The sequence below is a fragment of the Tenrec ecaudatus genome, chromosome 8 (genome assembly GCF_050624435.1).
Source record: "Tenrec ecaudatus isolate mTenEca1 chromosome 8, mTenEca1.hap1, whole genome shotgun sequence".
Classification (NCBI taxonomy): domain Eukaryota; kingdom Metazoa; phylum Chordata; class Mammalia; order Afrosoricida; family Tenrecidae; genus Tenrec; species Tenrec ecaudatus.
This window is the reverse complement of record NC_134537.1, coordinates 47,794,440-47,811,608: the sequence shown is the minus strand read 5'-3', so window position 1 is coordinate 47,811,608 and position 17,169 is coordinate 47,794,440. Positions and strand designations below refer to the sequence as shown.

The 17,169-nt window shown below is 38.1% G+C and overlaps 1 protein-coding gene across 3 annotated transcripts in view; it reads right to left on the bottom strand.

The window, feature by feature from the left end:
• Positions 1-17,169, bottom strand: part of GSK3B (glycogen synthase kinase 3 beta) — a 200,675-nt gene that overhangs the window by 22,109 nt on the left and 161,397 nt on the right. For 2 of the 3 annotated variants that reach the window (XM_075556365.1, XM_075556363.1), the window contains exons 8-10: positions 15,073-15,168; positions 5,464-5,502; positions 2,494-2,680 (exon numbers count right to left, since the gene is read on the bottom strand). In XM_075556365.1, coding sequence (XP_075412480.1) covers positions 2,494-2,680; positions 5,464-5,502; positions 15,073-15,168 — 322 coding nt within the window. The remainder of the gene's footprint in view (positions 1-2,493; positions 2,681-5,463; positions 5,503-15,072; positions 15,169-17,169) is intronic. The other variant, XM_075556364.1, reaches the window with a different exon arrangement.

The window sequence follows — 17,169 nt, the reverse complement described above, 5'->3', positions numbered from 1 at the left end:
TTTGAATGGTTCAACAAAGGTTGCAGCAGTACATTGACAAGGCGCTGACAGAAATTCAGGCTGGAATTTCATCCTCAGAAGAAGATGTGGTCACTATGAGTAAGAATCAACTTGATGTCAGTGGGTTTGGTTAGAAGGATCAGCAAACCCAGCAGCAGCTTAGCAAGGAAAGATGAAGCTTTCTGTTCCCTTAAAGAGTTACAGCGTAAAAAGGCATTTCTACTCTGTCCTACTGTGAGCCTCTATGAGGCAGAACTGATTTCAGGGCATTGGATTTTGTGGGGTGGTGGTGGTTTGGAGTGGTTAGTAAGGCAGGACATTATGTTCAAAAGGATTAGGTTGTGCTTATGTTAACAAAGTAGATTTGGGTGGGATACATCACTGTTACTCAAGTCACCATCCTTACGCGGACCACAGGTCTGACCCAAACCCCAAACCCAACTTTGTGCCGTCAAGCGACTCACAGCAACCCTACAGGAGAGCAGAATTGCCCTGTGGGATTCCAAAGGTGTAAATCTATAAGGAGCAAGTGGTCTCAACTTTCTCCCCAGGAGCTGGTGGGTTCACAGCATGGATTTGTGTTTAGCCGCTCAAGGCATCACCTGCTAAGTCATCAGGATGAAGCCAGCAAGAGGGCTTTCAGCATCATCAGGAAAGGAGACCGGAGGGGAGCACATTCTTGGGGACAAGGGTGCCTGTGCGGAGAAGCTCCTAGACCGAGGGGGAGAATGATGCCAAGACACATGGAAATCTCCCAGGGTTGCCGGGCAGCTCACGGATGTTGAAAGGAGACAGCACCTTCCCTAGAAGTTGACAGAGAAAGGCTTTCCACAGACCTGGTGCCCTCAATTTGAACTCCAAACCTCCTGACTATGAGAATAAATTTGAAATCTATCCACTTGTGATATAGCAGCAATGGATAACTAAGGCAGAACTTATGATCAGAAGTGGGGTCCTGCTTTAACACAGGTGAAATTAGTTTTGAATAGAGGTGGGGAGACCTGGTAGCATAGTGGTTACACGTTTGGCTGTGATCAGCAAGGTCAGCAGTTCGAAACCACCAGCCTCTCTGTGAGAGAAAGTCAGGGGTTTCCCTTTAACAGTTACAGCCTCAGAAGCTCACAGGACAGGTCTACTTTATCCCCTAGGATTGCTATGAGTCGGCGTTGACTCCATGGCAGTGAGTTTGGCTTTTCCCTCTTTTAAAGAATAGTAAAAGTCTCGATTGTTTTGAGCAGCCTGTTGGAGGGCTCAGGGGAAGCGAGGAGCGCTGTAACACCACAGAGGGCTCGGATGGCAGGAAGCAGTGGTAGGAGAACCAAGAGACCGGCCGGAGACCGCACAAGAGCTAATCCAAAGAATGATAGAGCTGAACACTTTATGGGCTTCCTGGTAGAGTGGGGTACCTCTGAGCATGAAAAGGTAGCCCTAAAGAGATTTTAAATACTTTCCTGAGCAGAAAGTCTGGTTCCACCCTTATACTTTGGAAGGAGATCATTTATATTCTAGATTCACAGCTGATGAGGAATTCTGCCTCAAGATTGAATTTGGATTTGGGAATTGAAGATTTTGAGGATAGTATGGTTTGGTGGAAGTGTCTTCCATGTGGCAAACACATGAATTTTTTAGGGGGAGAGGGTCAGAGGGTAGAATGTCGTGAATTACACTGTGTACCTCAAAGTATGTGTCAGCCTGACTGGGCCACGATCTGCAGTAGTTTGGCAGTTTTATAATCAGGTCTCAGGACTACCCAAGGACTTGGTCATTATCTACATTAGCCCAACTGCAAAGAATTGTGTCATTTGTATGCTTAATTTAAAGAGAAAATCAAATCATCAAAAGCAGTGTGGCTGACTGAAACATGTACGGCCTTTATCAGGGAGAAAGTAAAAATAAATTCAGAAATGGTAAGGACTCTACCTGGGTCGTTCCAAAACTCAGTTTCTCTTTCAATGTCCTCTCACCAGAAGCAATGGTGCTAAGACTCAGAATGGTGCTATGGTGCTAATTTGTGTACATCTGCTGCTAACTTCAGAAGAGATTTATAGTACTCAGTTCTCCCTTTGTAGATAAAATATTTGAATTCACATAAATATAGCCATCAATATATTTACAGGTTTAAAACTTGATTACAAATCCTTGGGAAGCAAGTCGTGATAATATTCCAAGTTTCTGATACAAACATAAAGCCAAATTGTATATTAGTTTTATTAATGACTTTACCTGATAAAATTCCTAGAACTTCTTCTCACATGCAAAGAATTAATCTACTTTACTAGAAACTTAAGAGCCCATGACAATGTGAAAATTTTTATCTGCCACTATTTTGTCCAAAATCATATATTCAAGGCTTAACAAGTGATTAGAAAGGCTGTTTCCTATTAAGTACTCAATGTACCTCTTTTTGTCTCTCACAGATTTTAATTAAGTGTCCCTTTATGACCAGCGTGCAACTTCATTGAGACCGTACAAAAGTTAAGTATTTGAAATCACCTTGTGTGGTGAAGTTGAAGAGTGCAGGTGTGTCTCGCCCATTTGGTAGTTTGACATTTGGGTCCCGTAATTCATCAAAAAATGAATGAGCACAAGCTTCCAGTGGTGTCAATCGTGCAGTTGGTGTATACTCCAGCAGGCGGCTACACAGTGCAATTGCCTCTGGTGGAGTTCGGGGTCGGAAGACCTGCAGTAATAAGAACAGCAGCAGAAAAAAAAAAAAAGGTGGAGGAACAATTAATATTTCCTTACAGGAATCTAAGAAAATAACCCCTGAGTTCTGAGTCAATTCCCACCAAGGACAAAAGATAGAAGCCTTCTATAAGGGAAAGTTAACTGCTTATGACTAACCACACTCAGCTGAGTGGTTAATTAAAGATTATTAAGAACAGAGTCAAGAGAAAAACTGGGGGATGTGGCAGAATAGAAATATACTCATCAAAAAGCAGTATAACCAATGACATACTGATAATGCATATAAAAATAACAGGCTAGGATCTAGAGGCACAGCCAAACTAGAAGAACATGTTTTCTTTTCTTTTACCCTAGGTTTTGATTACTGTGGCAGGACATGAAAGGTTGCATGCTTTGCATGATTTTTCATAGAATAATTGTTGATAGAGGAAGTACTGGTTCAATTTTGGCAATCACATATTTTTTTAAAAGTTGATTATTCTAGAACTATAAATGCTAATTATTTGGTGTTATCTCAATGAACAGAGCTCATCATTATTTGGAGAAGCCCTTGATTCTCTAGAATTTAGCAGAATCTCCGACATTGCTTTCTTGAGAGGCTGTTATCACGAATCTGGCCAGATTATTTGACATTTGAATAAAAATTCTAGGTTTTAACCAAGGAAGTATAATTCATTAAAAGCCAGTGACCTACAGAAAAAAATAACCTAAGGCTACATTGAATTAACATGTGATTGATTTGTTTAAAGAAACAAAAATTTCTACTCATTTATGTCTTAAGACCAAACTAGCACATTAGTTTATGAAAACCTACCTTACACTTCAGCTAAAGAATACATATTGAAAGAGAATAGAAATAAACACAAACATATGGATAGAAATCTTTGAGATTAAAGAAAAACGGAGACATATATCCTCTGATAACAAGAACATGCAACCAAATAAATGGGGGGAAAGATGGAGGGGAATAGACATACGCAGAGAAGTTGGCATGTGTCAATGCAAGTAAGGAGTTCCACAAGTGAGGAAAGGAGAGCGGGGCTATGGGGAGGCAGAGAGGAACCTGACCATGGCATGTTTCCTATCGAGAATGGCTCATGGAAAACTGGCTATTCACTAAGACTGAAAGCAGGATTAATTACGACACAGTTCATTTAGCTACTTAAGAGATTATTTATTAGAATACGTTCTTCAGCAAAAATAGTTATTTTTGCTTTTGTTTTTATACAAAGTTTCTTCGTGATAAAGATATCCCTCATGGAAATTAAGAAGGTGGGTTGAGTAGAAGCTTAGGAGTTTTTAAAGCCTTAAAAGGTCTTAATTTATTGACAGAAAGCTCTCTATAATGTCAAGAGCTACTGTCTCTTTATTCTTTTGAGAGCTTTGATTTGTTTTACTCAAGGAAATCTGATGGTTATTATAGTACTTTGGATCTTCTACTGTTCTTGGTCATTTAACCCTCTTGCTTTTAAAGTTCATGATCCAACTCAGAATATAAAAAGAAAATAATCAGAGGGGAACCCTTAGAAAAATTACTCATTTTTATCTTATAGGGCGATTTGAATTTATTTGACAGTATATGGGTTTTATTTTTCTAGGTAAGGTAAACCCCAGATTTTGCACCAATGTTGGAGGTGTATAAAATCACCTGCTAACATTCAAATATTGGATAGGTTGGATGGCGAGTGCAATGAAGTGATGAAATATTATATAACATTAAGGAACATTCTGTGCTAAAACTATTCATAAACTAGTATTATAAGTCTATTTTTGGCTTATTAAAAAATGCCAGCTATACCTTTTTAGTGGCATAGTGGGCTCCAGGTTATTGGGTTGCTAACCAAAGATCAGTGGTTCAAAACCCATCACCTGCTCTGAGAGAAAGAGAGAGAGAGAGAGAGAGAGAGAGAGAGGCTCTCTGCTTCTATAACAATGTACCCCCTTGAAAATCCACGGGGCATGTCCACTCTGTGTTGTAGGGCTACTAGGAGTTGGAATCAACTTGATGGCCCTGAGTTTCCTTTGGTTTGGTCTATCTTTTTGGTGTCTGACTGGTTTCTCATGATCATTTGTGTTGGTACTAAGACATATGCTAACCTATTTTATCAAGAAACCTTAACTCATGGAGTCAAAGAGGGAAAAATAAAGTATTTATTCCAATAGCCTACAAATCAAGATTTTAAAAATGCATCCACTGTTATTTTAAAACCTTTGAGAGATTCCTGCTGAGAAAAGTCTTGGTTCAGTATTCTGTGGACAGGAATTAACTGGAAAACTATGGGGGACTAAAACCCAGTAGCTCTCAGAGTTTAGATTTCTGATCATAATATACATGTGCTAGTGTGTAACTTCCAAGTTACAGGCCAAACTAGAAAAGTTGTGAATTTTCTTTGGTCTAAAGGCAAGAACACTAACAACTAGAGAACTTGCTGCTGCTTCACTCCTTGTTCATTCAAATGGCCAGACACTCAGGATCTTTGGTTTCATGGATTTTCATCAATATTTATCCTTATGATGATTTAAAAAGAAGAAAAAAATGATTTCAAACCGCCACAATTCCTAAATTCCACTGTAGATGTCAATGAATCACACAGGAGATTAACATTCTATACCATAAGCAAAATTTTACAATGAATGAAAATTGAAATCAAAGCTACCCATAGGATTTTCATTACTAGATTTCAAAAACGAGTAACTGTTTAGTCTTTCAATAAGTTTCCCCTCATTTTATAGACCTGCCTTGAAATTTTTTGGGAAAAAAAATTAAGTACATACCCGCACTCCTGAGGTGAAATGTCCTGTTCCTGACGAATCCTAAAGATGATAATGCAGTGAAATAATCCAAACAGGGGAAGTCAATCCAAAAGAGAATAGTCCAGCAAGGAAAAATATATCCAATGTTATAAGAAATCCATAGTGTGGGGGACATAGAAAATGTTTATACAGTTATAAACTTTAAACATAGTCTCCATAGTAGCAAGTCCAAGTTTTAAAAATTACTTCACCACAGTGTATGCAAAAAATTTTTGATTGTGCAATGGTGAGGCATACTAAAGAAACATTTTAATTTTAGTTAGTTATGTTCCAATGCCAGTGTGTTTATTAAAAAAATACAAAACCAAAAAAAGTTAAAATCAAAATGAAATCTAGAAGTAAAGTTCCCAAAGTAAAGTGTTTGGTCCTCTATGACCTTGATTCACTGTCCAGACACATGACTGGGAAGGGGGCATATAAGCTTACTTTTAAAGGCATGTGAGTTCCCAATATGCTAATTTTTCTCTATTCATGTGTTCCAGAGACACAGTATAAACATTTTTTCACTAAAATATTAGTGATAAGCAGAAAGTAATAATATATTTAGTTTGTATTACTATAGATTTCAAGCCAGATATTTTCAATTTGTGTGCGCTAAGAACAGATCAGGCCACCGCGGATTATTCTTCATTTTGGATTGACTTCCCTGCTTGAGATGTTTATTTGCTGCCATTCTCATTTCCTTAGGACCCTTTAAGAAACTGACATAGTACCTCAGGAGTGCGGGTATAACTTAATTTTCTATTGTGGGCTTTGCCCCCTTGTACCCTTGCACCCATCACGTAGGAAAATATAGAACATCATTTCCTTTTTGGAATAACTCATTGAAAAAAAATCCTATGTTTTGAGCATTACAAATTCAACACAATTCTACTGCAAGTATGACCAATTCACCCACCAAAAGCTAAACAAGACTATATACAATTAGCAGTCCAACAAAGGGTCAGTCACAGTTACAGGTGATACATATGCTAACACACTCCAACACCTAGGCATAACTGAGCCAAATACACAGGGAGGTTGTAAGGTCTATTATGTCTAGGTATTGAGAACAAAAAAGTGGCAGACCTCACCAGTAGCTGTGAATTCCCTTGGCTATTCTAAGAGAATTTAACATTCTTTTAGGATAGTTTCCAGTGGGGGAATTAACTATTTTATGAAAAATAAATAATCCGCGGATTACTTTTAGTCTGCAGACTAAAATTTAGTACACGAATTGAAATCCGGCCCATTAGAATAAAAATCTCTCATGAACTAAAACACAAGCAGTGGACAAAAATAGAAAACCAGACTAAAAGAACTGAGAGCGCAAAATAAGACTCAACCGGGCCAACTAATAATTAGTGCGCAGACTAAATATGGCCAGCCAGATATGCAGCGAGGCCATAAAGATCCCAAAACACCCCTACAGAAACTAAAACTGAAAGTAAGTAAAGCAAAACTGAACAAAAACCAAATCAAAAGGAAAAAATAACAAAGAAGAAAGGAAAAATGTAAAAGAACCAAAACACTGACATGAACTTTTAAAAGTGATCCAAATGCTACCTCACCTGTGCAGCAACTCATTGTAAGTGGACACACAAATATCACCTCTCGTCACAGACTAGTCCACAGAATCGGTCAAAATAAATTTGCATTTGGAGAACTCATAAATGACAGAGGCAATGTCTTCCCTCCACATGGCCTAGAACAGATGATGGCCATCAAATTTCAGCCCATAGCTAATTATTACGGCTGACTCACAAGTCCTTCACCATGGCTATAGGTAAACAATCGTACATCTCAGCCATACAAAGGCCTATGCTGAAGATCCTCTTACAGTAACAGCTCTTAGCAATTCTAATTTACTAAACAGTCAACTAGAGTACTACCGGGTTGAAATTCCTGAGTCTCATGGCTACGGGAAGTGATGATCTAATAGGAATAGAGTATTCAGAATGAGCGTTGTGTCCCTGTGATAAAACATGCAACACTGAGACTGACTTCTGGTCATTCACAAATAAAACCACCCAGTGTTAACAACAGGTAAACCAAGAATATGCCCAAAATAGACCCTGTTATTAGTGCTCAAATAATCTTTCCATCATCTATAATGAGTTTTATAAACCTAAATGCAGGATTCAAAATGAGACAACAAAATAAAATTGTTGAATACTTAATTACGCAGCAGCATGTACCACGTAAATTGAACAATTTCATACAAGTAAGCATATTTAATTTGTCCACGTTATTTATTTTTAACATTCTCCTAGGTGGAATTTTACATGCTTTTATGCATCAATCTAATGATGTATGGACATAGATGGCAATCCAATTCACTTTATTAAAAAAAAAGATTAGGGGCTACCGATTACCAGGTTTCATGGTAAGTGAAACTGCTGTTTGAAGTTAGCATCTAGCAAGTGGAATCATAACCCAATATATCTCAAGGTACTGAAAAACCTACTTTATTTTTTTTAACCTTTTTTTGATATCAGTTCTTTAATCTTGGCAATGCAGGCTGAACATCAGAAGCACACACTAACCCTTTCCCTGGTCACTGAAGGTGTAGTGTTTAATGAATTTCAGCTCCATGGATTATAAGGTTTGTTCAGTTTTTCTGAGCTCTATTATACAAAAGAAGCCTTGTATATTATATGTAGATTGGCACTGAACTATCCAATGTAATTTCCACTCTAACATAATACATGAATACAACAGTATCAGAGGTGTATACAGATGTGCAATTTACCAAATATCCACTTATCTTTCACTGTTCACAAAAGAGTTATTTCAACCAGGATAGCCTTCCTAGGAATACAGGAATATTTCCCTCTCAAGGGTCATCTGCTGGGCTACAATTCCTAACCTTCTGCACACCTTAGTAGATCCTAACCCTCCCTTCAACAATAGGCTTCACCTCCTCAAGTCTTCTATTATCTTTCAGGGGCCCCTCCCCTACAGAATTGCCTTGTAAAATCTGCAGCATGTGGAGAACCTTTGACCAATCTATTACATGGTTTTATGGTATTTTATATTACTCAATATTTACTTTAATTGAGTTGCTTGTATTACTTGAATGCTTTTCAAGAACAGCTTTTATGGTATCCAGCACAGCAATGTTACAGGAGACAGGATTTAATAACGATTAAAATTTTTTCTTGCCCTCTTTTATGTTCCATCCTCTACCAGATCCTCTGACCCATCCCTAAGTAATCGTTAAGCCTGTGTTTTATATTATTTCTTACCTATATGAATTGGGGTTAACTGCCATCAAGTTGGTTCCATGTATGACCATGTGTGCGGAGTAGAACTATTCCACAGTGTTCCCATGACTGCCAGGCATGTCTCAGGAGGAGCCTCTGGAATGGTGTAAACTACCAATCTTTTGACGCATGGTTGTGACCTGAACTATTGTTGATATCCACTGACTCCTTACATAAGGATCAACTACTCCAACAGCTGGATATGAGAAAGAAATGAGAGTGTAGCTAACACGCTAGGAGCGTGAGGAAGCCTATTCATGTAGGAAAATGGGCATTGGAAAAGAAGTGATTATTCCAGCACTAATAAAGATGTGGGTAGAAATTTAAGTGCAGAAAATAGTACATGTGTATATGAGACAAGTGATAATAGGTTAGTATCGCGTTCACGGCTGAGTAAAACATGGATTCACTGTAAGCAACAGAACAGGCAAGAGGCAACCTTAAGAATGAACTGCAATCCCCAGCATGGTTCTAGGCCCTATGGTACATATACAAACAAAACGAGTAAGAGCAGTGGTTCTCACCCTTCCTAATGCTGCGACCTTTTAATACAGTTCCTCATGTTGTGGTGACCCCAACCACAAAATTATTTTTGTTGGTACTTCATCACTGTAAGTTTGCTACTGTTATGAATCAGGCAACCCTTGTGAAAGGGTTGTTTGACCCCCACAAAGGGGTCACGACCCACAGGTTGAGAACCGCTGAGTAAGAAAGACCAGAAAAGGCAGGTAAAGGCATCACTGAGACGTTTCAGAACAATTTTTATTTTGCAATTCTGTGCTCTCTGGGTCCCCTGGGAAGCATTTTGAGAACTTTTGAGGGGAGGTGGGGATGCAGGTGGATTGGCAATATGCTGAACTATATAATTATTGGAACAAGTAGGTATCCCGAATTCTGAAAAATCTTACATCAAAAAGCATAGGAAAAGAAGAAGATTATAAAGAAAGTATCAAAAAGTATGGTGAAGTTTTTGTTTAGCTATTAGTACAGGGAATTATAGTAGTTGGTTCAATTTGATCTGATTCTTTTCATAGTTGAAACATGATCAGAATTAAATTTCCTGCTTATGTTTTACTAGATAGAAATACTAATATTCACTCATTTGAAATCATGTTGTAAGAAATCAAATATGTAAAAATTGAGTTTTGTAAATAACATTTTCTGAAGTATTTATCCAATCACTTGTGGTTCCATACATCGTACACACTTTATTATTGAGTAAACGAGTTTGTCAAAAACTTGACAACACATCTTTTGAGGCACACCTAATTTGTTATCTGTATTATCACTACTTTTACAAAACAGAAATCAAGACCTGGGGGCTTCAAAAAGTTTATGGAAAAATGTAATTAAAAATATAACTTTCCCATGAATTTTTTGAAGCCTCTTGTACATGTAAGGAACCCTGGGTCAAAATCATCAGCTGCTCATGGAAGAAAGATGTGACAATCGCTTCTGTGAAAATTTACAGTCTAGGAAACTTTCTGGGGCAGTTCTGGCCTGTTCGATAGGGTTACTGTGACTCAGGATCAACTTGCTGGCACACAACAAGAAGCAACGAAGAGGCAGAAGACCATCCTAAATGAGGGGGAAACACAAGCCGAGAGGAGTGGTAATGACTGTGTTTTCTCTGGGGAACAATCAGAACAGTTTGATTAGATCACAAAATGCAGCACGACTGCATCACCACTTCAAAGGGGGCCACCAACTGGACAGCACTCCCATAGACAGCTGACATACTAGCCACTGTCACCCAGTTTCAAGAGAACAGGAGCCCTGAGATGATCTACTCTACTTCCTTTGGCTAACCAGTCATATGACTAATGATTTTCATTATCCTGAAAGAATACGCAGAAATCTGTGTTACCTAATATACCTAAAGAGAATTACACTTTGTACAACTTTAAGGAGGGGTGGGGGGAGGCTGGGCAGAATCAGACCATCAAAATTTAGAAGAAAAAAACTCATAAATCTATTATAATACAATCTTAGTAGAAACACCTATTGTACCCTAACTAAGCACAAACTTTAAAAATTCACTGGCTGATTATATACATTTAAGGAAGAAGGAAGCTGGAGAACTCACGAAAGGGTTCAAGCCACTAGGGGCCTCAGAGAACGTTCAGAAAGACAAGAGCTAAATCTGTTTTTCTGGAAAAGGCAGAAAGCAACATCAGGAATACATGACTGCATTGATTTGTCATCCAAACCAGGACACATGTGATGCAGTTAATCATTTCCCTGGTGCACCAAACACAAACTGGGCTGCAGGATCACCCTTGAATTCAAATGTTCCAAAAGGCAATAAGAAGCCACTGAAAAACATTAATAGAGTGACAGTGTCACACATGCTTTTAAGAAAGCGAACTAAGGCAGCAATGAAAGGCTGGATTTAAAGGGTGTGAATCTGAAGAAAGGAAATCAGTCAGGAGGCAGGAGGTTGCTTTAACCTTGTTCTCTGATAACAACAGTGGCCTAAACTAAGGTCAGGTGAGTAGAGATGGTGAGAAGAGGGCAGATTTAGAGAATTATATTGATAGAATCTTCTCCTTTATTCAGAGCTAAAAAAGAGAGAATCTTTCATTTGCATAATTCGATTATATTTTCAAGAGAAATGAGCAGGTAACAGTTAGCTTACAAAAGAAAACCAAAACCAAAAGATGAGACACGGAGGTAAGAAGAGCAGACCTAGGATGAGATTCCCACTTCATGTCCACAGGTGGTCTTTTAGCCAAGTCTCCATGTGTTCAATCAAGAATTTAAGCTCTCTTCTACCGAACTCCATTTCTATTTAATTTGCAATGTACTTTTCTGTCATTTCCTTTGCTTTTCATCTAGTTGCTATTCTTTGGAAGTGTGTAAACACCAATGCAGAGGGTTTCCGTTATTTCCCACTGCCTCTGCCACCTAATAATGGTCCTTGGTTCAAAATTCCACACCTACTTTATTTCCTAATTTAGCCACATGTGATTATCCACCAATTAGGTTGTTTTGATTATGTACAAGTCAGGGCCAACTTATTGGATTTAAAAAATTTCTTCAGCATTCTTGACTTTTACTACAACTGGATCATCTTATTGTTTTTGTTCTTCCATCTTCTATCCAACAGACCTACATTGCCTTCATCAGTTACTTCTCGTCCATGGGCAAAAGGCAATCTCCTTTCAGAGAATAGGAGGTCACTAAGATGGAAACAACATGATGGACCCCAACATGCATGTGGTTAATGTTTAAGCAAATCTTTTGACTGCTTAGCATAAGCGCGTTTCTCCAGCTAGCATTCACTATCACAACAGAAAGCAGTCCTAGTGGCACACTGGGTTAAGTGTTGGGCTACTAATTGGAAGGTTGATGGCTGCCGGCTCCCACAAAAATGTACAGCCTGGGAACCCCATGGAACAGTTTTATGCGGTCCTATCGTACAGAACAGCTGTGTATTATAATGGACTTGACGGCAGCGTGTTGTTCTTAATTCATAACAGGAAGATAGGGCTGAATGCTCCCTTTTATTTTGATGAAAACCTATTCAAAAATCAATATAAACCATAACCTGGATCACCTACCTAGAGAAGCACCAAAGAATTGCTGCGGTTAAATTTGTTGTGTTTACAACTAAATGTCGCCACTTTGGGTGTGTGCTTGCTAATGGGAAATTAACATAACTGCACTTCATACCTTTGTACCAAGTGATCACCAAGTAAGTTAACACCATTACTCTGTGAAAACTTCAGTTTTTACAAACAAAATGGTGGGAGGAATTATTATTCTACATAAGAGTCTAGGAATGGAAATCTCAATAAAACAAACGAAAGGACTTTATATATATATATATATGTACTATTCAAGTTTGAAAAGCATCCGTGTAAGGGAGAGAACCATCTCCAAGAGCAATGGAAGAGCAAGGCAGAAACACATACCACAGCTCTTCTGCTGGCCTGTTTTCACTACACCGTTCACTTTCCCGAAAACTTGCATTAGGTATCAACCAGGGGGAAAAGAGTGAACATAGAAAACTCTAGTAAGGGTGAGAGGTTTATTTTAAAAGAAAGAAATGAAGATGGGAATGGTGAAACAGAATTTCATGTCCTCAATTTCAACATTACATTTGGAATAAAATTTGTATTAAGGATACTATGTGATACTTAGATTACACACAATTTCATTCTTAAATGAAAAAAATGAGCCAACAAGCATACTTATTAAAATATAAAAATATGGAAAAGTAGAAGAAATAAAATCACCCATACTCTTCTTATCCAAACTACGATTAGGATTTTGTAATACTTCTTCGTAAATACCTGAGGGGAGCAACTGATTAACATGCTCAGCTGCTAACCAAGAGGCTGGAGGTTTGAGTTCGCACCGAAGGCCACAAAAGACAGAGCTGGCGATCCTTCTGAAACATCACAGCCAAAGTCAACCCTACTGTAACATACGGGGGCGTCAGAGTCAGAGTTGACCTCCACAGCAACTGTTTGTTGTGCTTAACCTGGTTGAAGTCATATTGCACTATATATCCCTCTACTGGTGACTAATCCCTTTACTCGGGGCAACTTTAATGCACTCAAACTATACCTTTGAGTTTCATAGATTCATACTGTAACTGGGTTCCTATAGCCAAATACTTAATTTGGGATTATATGGGTTTAACCAGTTGAGAACGCCTAAGAATCTTCTGACCCAGATTCAAATGAAGACTTGGGTACAAAAATCAAAGAACATTTGGACTGTTTAATATTTATCTTAAGTATTAGAGGGGAAGCCACAGCATCTTGGTCTCTTGGTCTGTGGCAGTTACAACTTTTAATTCTAGAAGTAATATTGAGATATCTTATTCTAAATAAAAGAATAATAGCAAAGAGATTAATGAATAACAAGAAGATCTTCTGAAGAGAGGTAATGTGTGAATCTGAAGGAAAGTAAATGCAACTATAATACAGTTTAAAGAGAGAGCTGCGGACTTTGAGTCTAAGGAACATAAAGAAATTTATCAATTAACACATCCAGTTGCTATTAAGTTGATTCTGACTCAAGGCAACCCCACCTGCATCAGAGCAGGGCTGTGCTCAACAGGAGTTTACACTGATCTTTTCAGAAGCAGATTGCCAGCCTCTTCTTCTGAGATATTTCTGAGTGGATTTAAACCTCTATCTTTCAGTTACCAGTGGAGTGTGTTAACTATTTACACCACCCAGGAATTCTATTTCACTGACTGCCCTTAATTATTTCACCCCTCCCTGTCAAAGATTTAGAATTAATTAAACACATTCAGTCATGATCAGTACAAACTATTACACATATATTTTTAAATACGGAAAGTCTCTAAATGAAATATATATTTAAAAACTGGTAGATTCTAATCCACACACAAAAAAAACAAAAAACCAACGAGACGTAAACTGAATGATAAAATGGAGATGGGAAGAGAGCATGGTACATGATGAGAAGTTTTAAAAATCGAGCATTAAAAGGATTAGTTGAATCCTGACAATGTGACAACTAGCTTTGCAATTTTAGATATCTCAGTATCTGTGGCCTAAACTTCTTTTCCTTCAGAATTCAAAGGTTAGCAATTCATTTTTACTGTAAAGCCTGTTCAGAAACCCGCTGTACACTTAATCTAATGAATGAAGTTGCTGTGAGACATTTAAAAAATAAAACCTCTCTTACTTTATTCCCTTCAAGTAAATACCAAAGGAAAATTCATTTTTAAAAGCTGCAGCCTCCTGGCTAAATTACTGCTTGTGCTCTTTGGGCTTGATGTCCTCTGATGTTGAGGAGCAGCTTTACAACAGCTCCTTAATATAACAATGACCTGCCACGTATCTGCCCAGCAAGATCAACCTGCTGCTTAGTCCTCCTTCCAAAGCACCAAGAGCAAAGAGAAAAACAAAATCATCTACAACACTTCTAGATTTTAACAGTTAAAAACAGAGAAAAACATAAAATATTATCATGTTATATGATATTGGTTTAAGTACCTATAATTTTAGAAATAAGAAACAAACTCCTTTTTACTTTATACATGTACAGTCAAAATTCATACAGAAAATCTTGCCTCTAGTCAAATTTTAAAAATGTAGGTGCAGTGCCCCTCACCTTGTAAATAAAAATCAAGCTAGACTGTCAACAGGAAATCAATGGTAACAAAACTATAAACTTTCAATGAAATGCTGACACATCATTTCTCAATTATCTTTACATGCCGAACTGTTGTGTGTTTTACACTCAGGCAGCTATCTGAACTCAAAATAATTTAGTTTAAGAACAATAAGAAACTCAAGTTTTGGTCAACGCATTTACATATATGTACATTTTGACTCACCTTTGTCCAAGGATGTGCCTTAATTTGAGGGAATTTGAATTCTGTGTAATTTGGATTCATTTCTCTAATTTGCTCCCTTGTTGGTGTTCCCAGGACCTAGATACAGAAAGGAGGTTATTGTGATAGGCTTCCACAGATTTATAAAGATGGTTTCTATGTTTTAATACATTGGTTACAGTTTTAAGTACCCAAATTATAAAAAATACATAGCTGGTTAAATAAAGCAGACTCGTGGATGATACCTTCAGGACCAAGGGTGTGAGGGACGATGCTGGGAGAGTGGAGGGTGAGTGGGTTGGAAAGGGGGAACTGATTACAAGGATCCACATGTGACCTCTTCCCTGGGAGAGGGACAGCAGAGAAGGGGGGAAGGGAGACTCCGGATAGGACAAGATGTGACAAAATAACGAGGTATAAATTACCAAGGGCATATGAGGGAGGGGGGTATGGGGAGGGAGTGGGGGGGAAAGAGGACCTGATGCAAGGGGCTTAAGTGGAGAGCAAATGCCTTGAGAATGATTGGGGCAGGGAATGTATGGATGTGCTTTATACAATTGATGTATGTATATGTATGGATTGTGGTAAGAGTTGTTTGAGTCCCTAATAAAATGTAAAAGAAGAAAAGAGAAAAAAATGATTAGGGCAAAGACTGTACAGATGTGCTTTATACAATTGATGTATGTATATGTATGAACTGTGAAAAGAATTGTATCAGCCCCAATAAATTGTTAAAATAAAAAAAAAATAAAGCAGACTCTGAAAGCCTAGTAATGTGTAATTGGCTACAAATTCCATGCTATACTAGTCTAAATAGGCTTTGATAACTGTCATAATGCTAAGTCAGGCTCTTCAACAATAGTACTCAATCATCGAGGTAAAAATCAGGTATCTCTATCTTGTCTAGAAAAACACAATTTATTGCAATGATGGCACCTGAAAGAGTATCTTTTACTCATGTAATAATGTGCTATCCTTTAATAAGATAGGTATAATTTTCCTCATTTTGAAAATAAAAGCCAAGAAATCAATGGGGACAAAACTACATGCAGTCAACACAATGTAGATAATGTAGCCAAGGGTATATTATCAATATGCTAATCAGGAGAATTTGACCTTCAAACATTTAAATGCCTTTCAATCCTTGAATGGGAAGTTAGTGTCTCCCATATATAAAAAAATTCTGTGATCTATGGAATTTTCTGTTCCAATGAAAAAAATATGTAACTATAGGATAAAAATAAATTGAGTGCTTCCTTGCTTCCAAATCTATTGCTGTCAAGTCGATTCCAGCTGACCGAGATTCTACGACAGAGTAGAATTGTCCTGTAGGGTCTCCTGAGCTGTCATCTACATAGGAGCAGATTGCCGGATCCTGTCCCCTGGTCATGATCAGTGGATTCAAGAGGTCACCTTCGGGTTAGCAGGTGAGTTCGCTCTGTGCCACTAAGGCCCCTTCAATGACCTTTAGAGCTGTAGTACACAAACCTTCCGCCCTCAGTCTATTTCCAGTGACTTTCCAGGGCAGAACAGAACTGCCCCTCCACCCCCCGAGTTTCCAAGGCTGTCAATCTTTACAGAAGCAGACTGCCACATCTGTCTCCTGACGAGCAGCTAGGGGTTCAGACTCTGACCTTCAGGTTAGCAGCTGAGCACTCAACTACTGGGCCAGCAGGGTTCCTAAGAGTTGTTGTAGGCAAGGGTGAAGAAAAATATATGAAAATATTGATAAAAATATAAATATTAATGGGAGTACTTTGAAGAGAAATATTCTGTAATATCAATCTTTATAGTTCTAGAGTCTGGTAGAAAATAAGTTTGTGGAACAAGAATATCAAACTATTTACAACCCAAGAGTAGCTGCACAGAATGAGTAGAATGCAATATTAAGTACTTGATCTATGGTGGCAATCAGTGAGTTATCAGGAATTATTCCATAACTATTTAGGACAAAGTGAGAACTATCAGTATACTTTTAATGATTCTAAATCTCTCCAAAAACACCTCATTCACTGCCATCAAGTTGATTCCAATTCATAGTGATCCCACAGGCCAGAAAACTGCCCCGTGGTTTTCAGACCACAACTCTCTAAGAGAGCA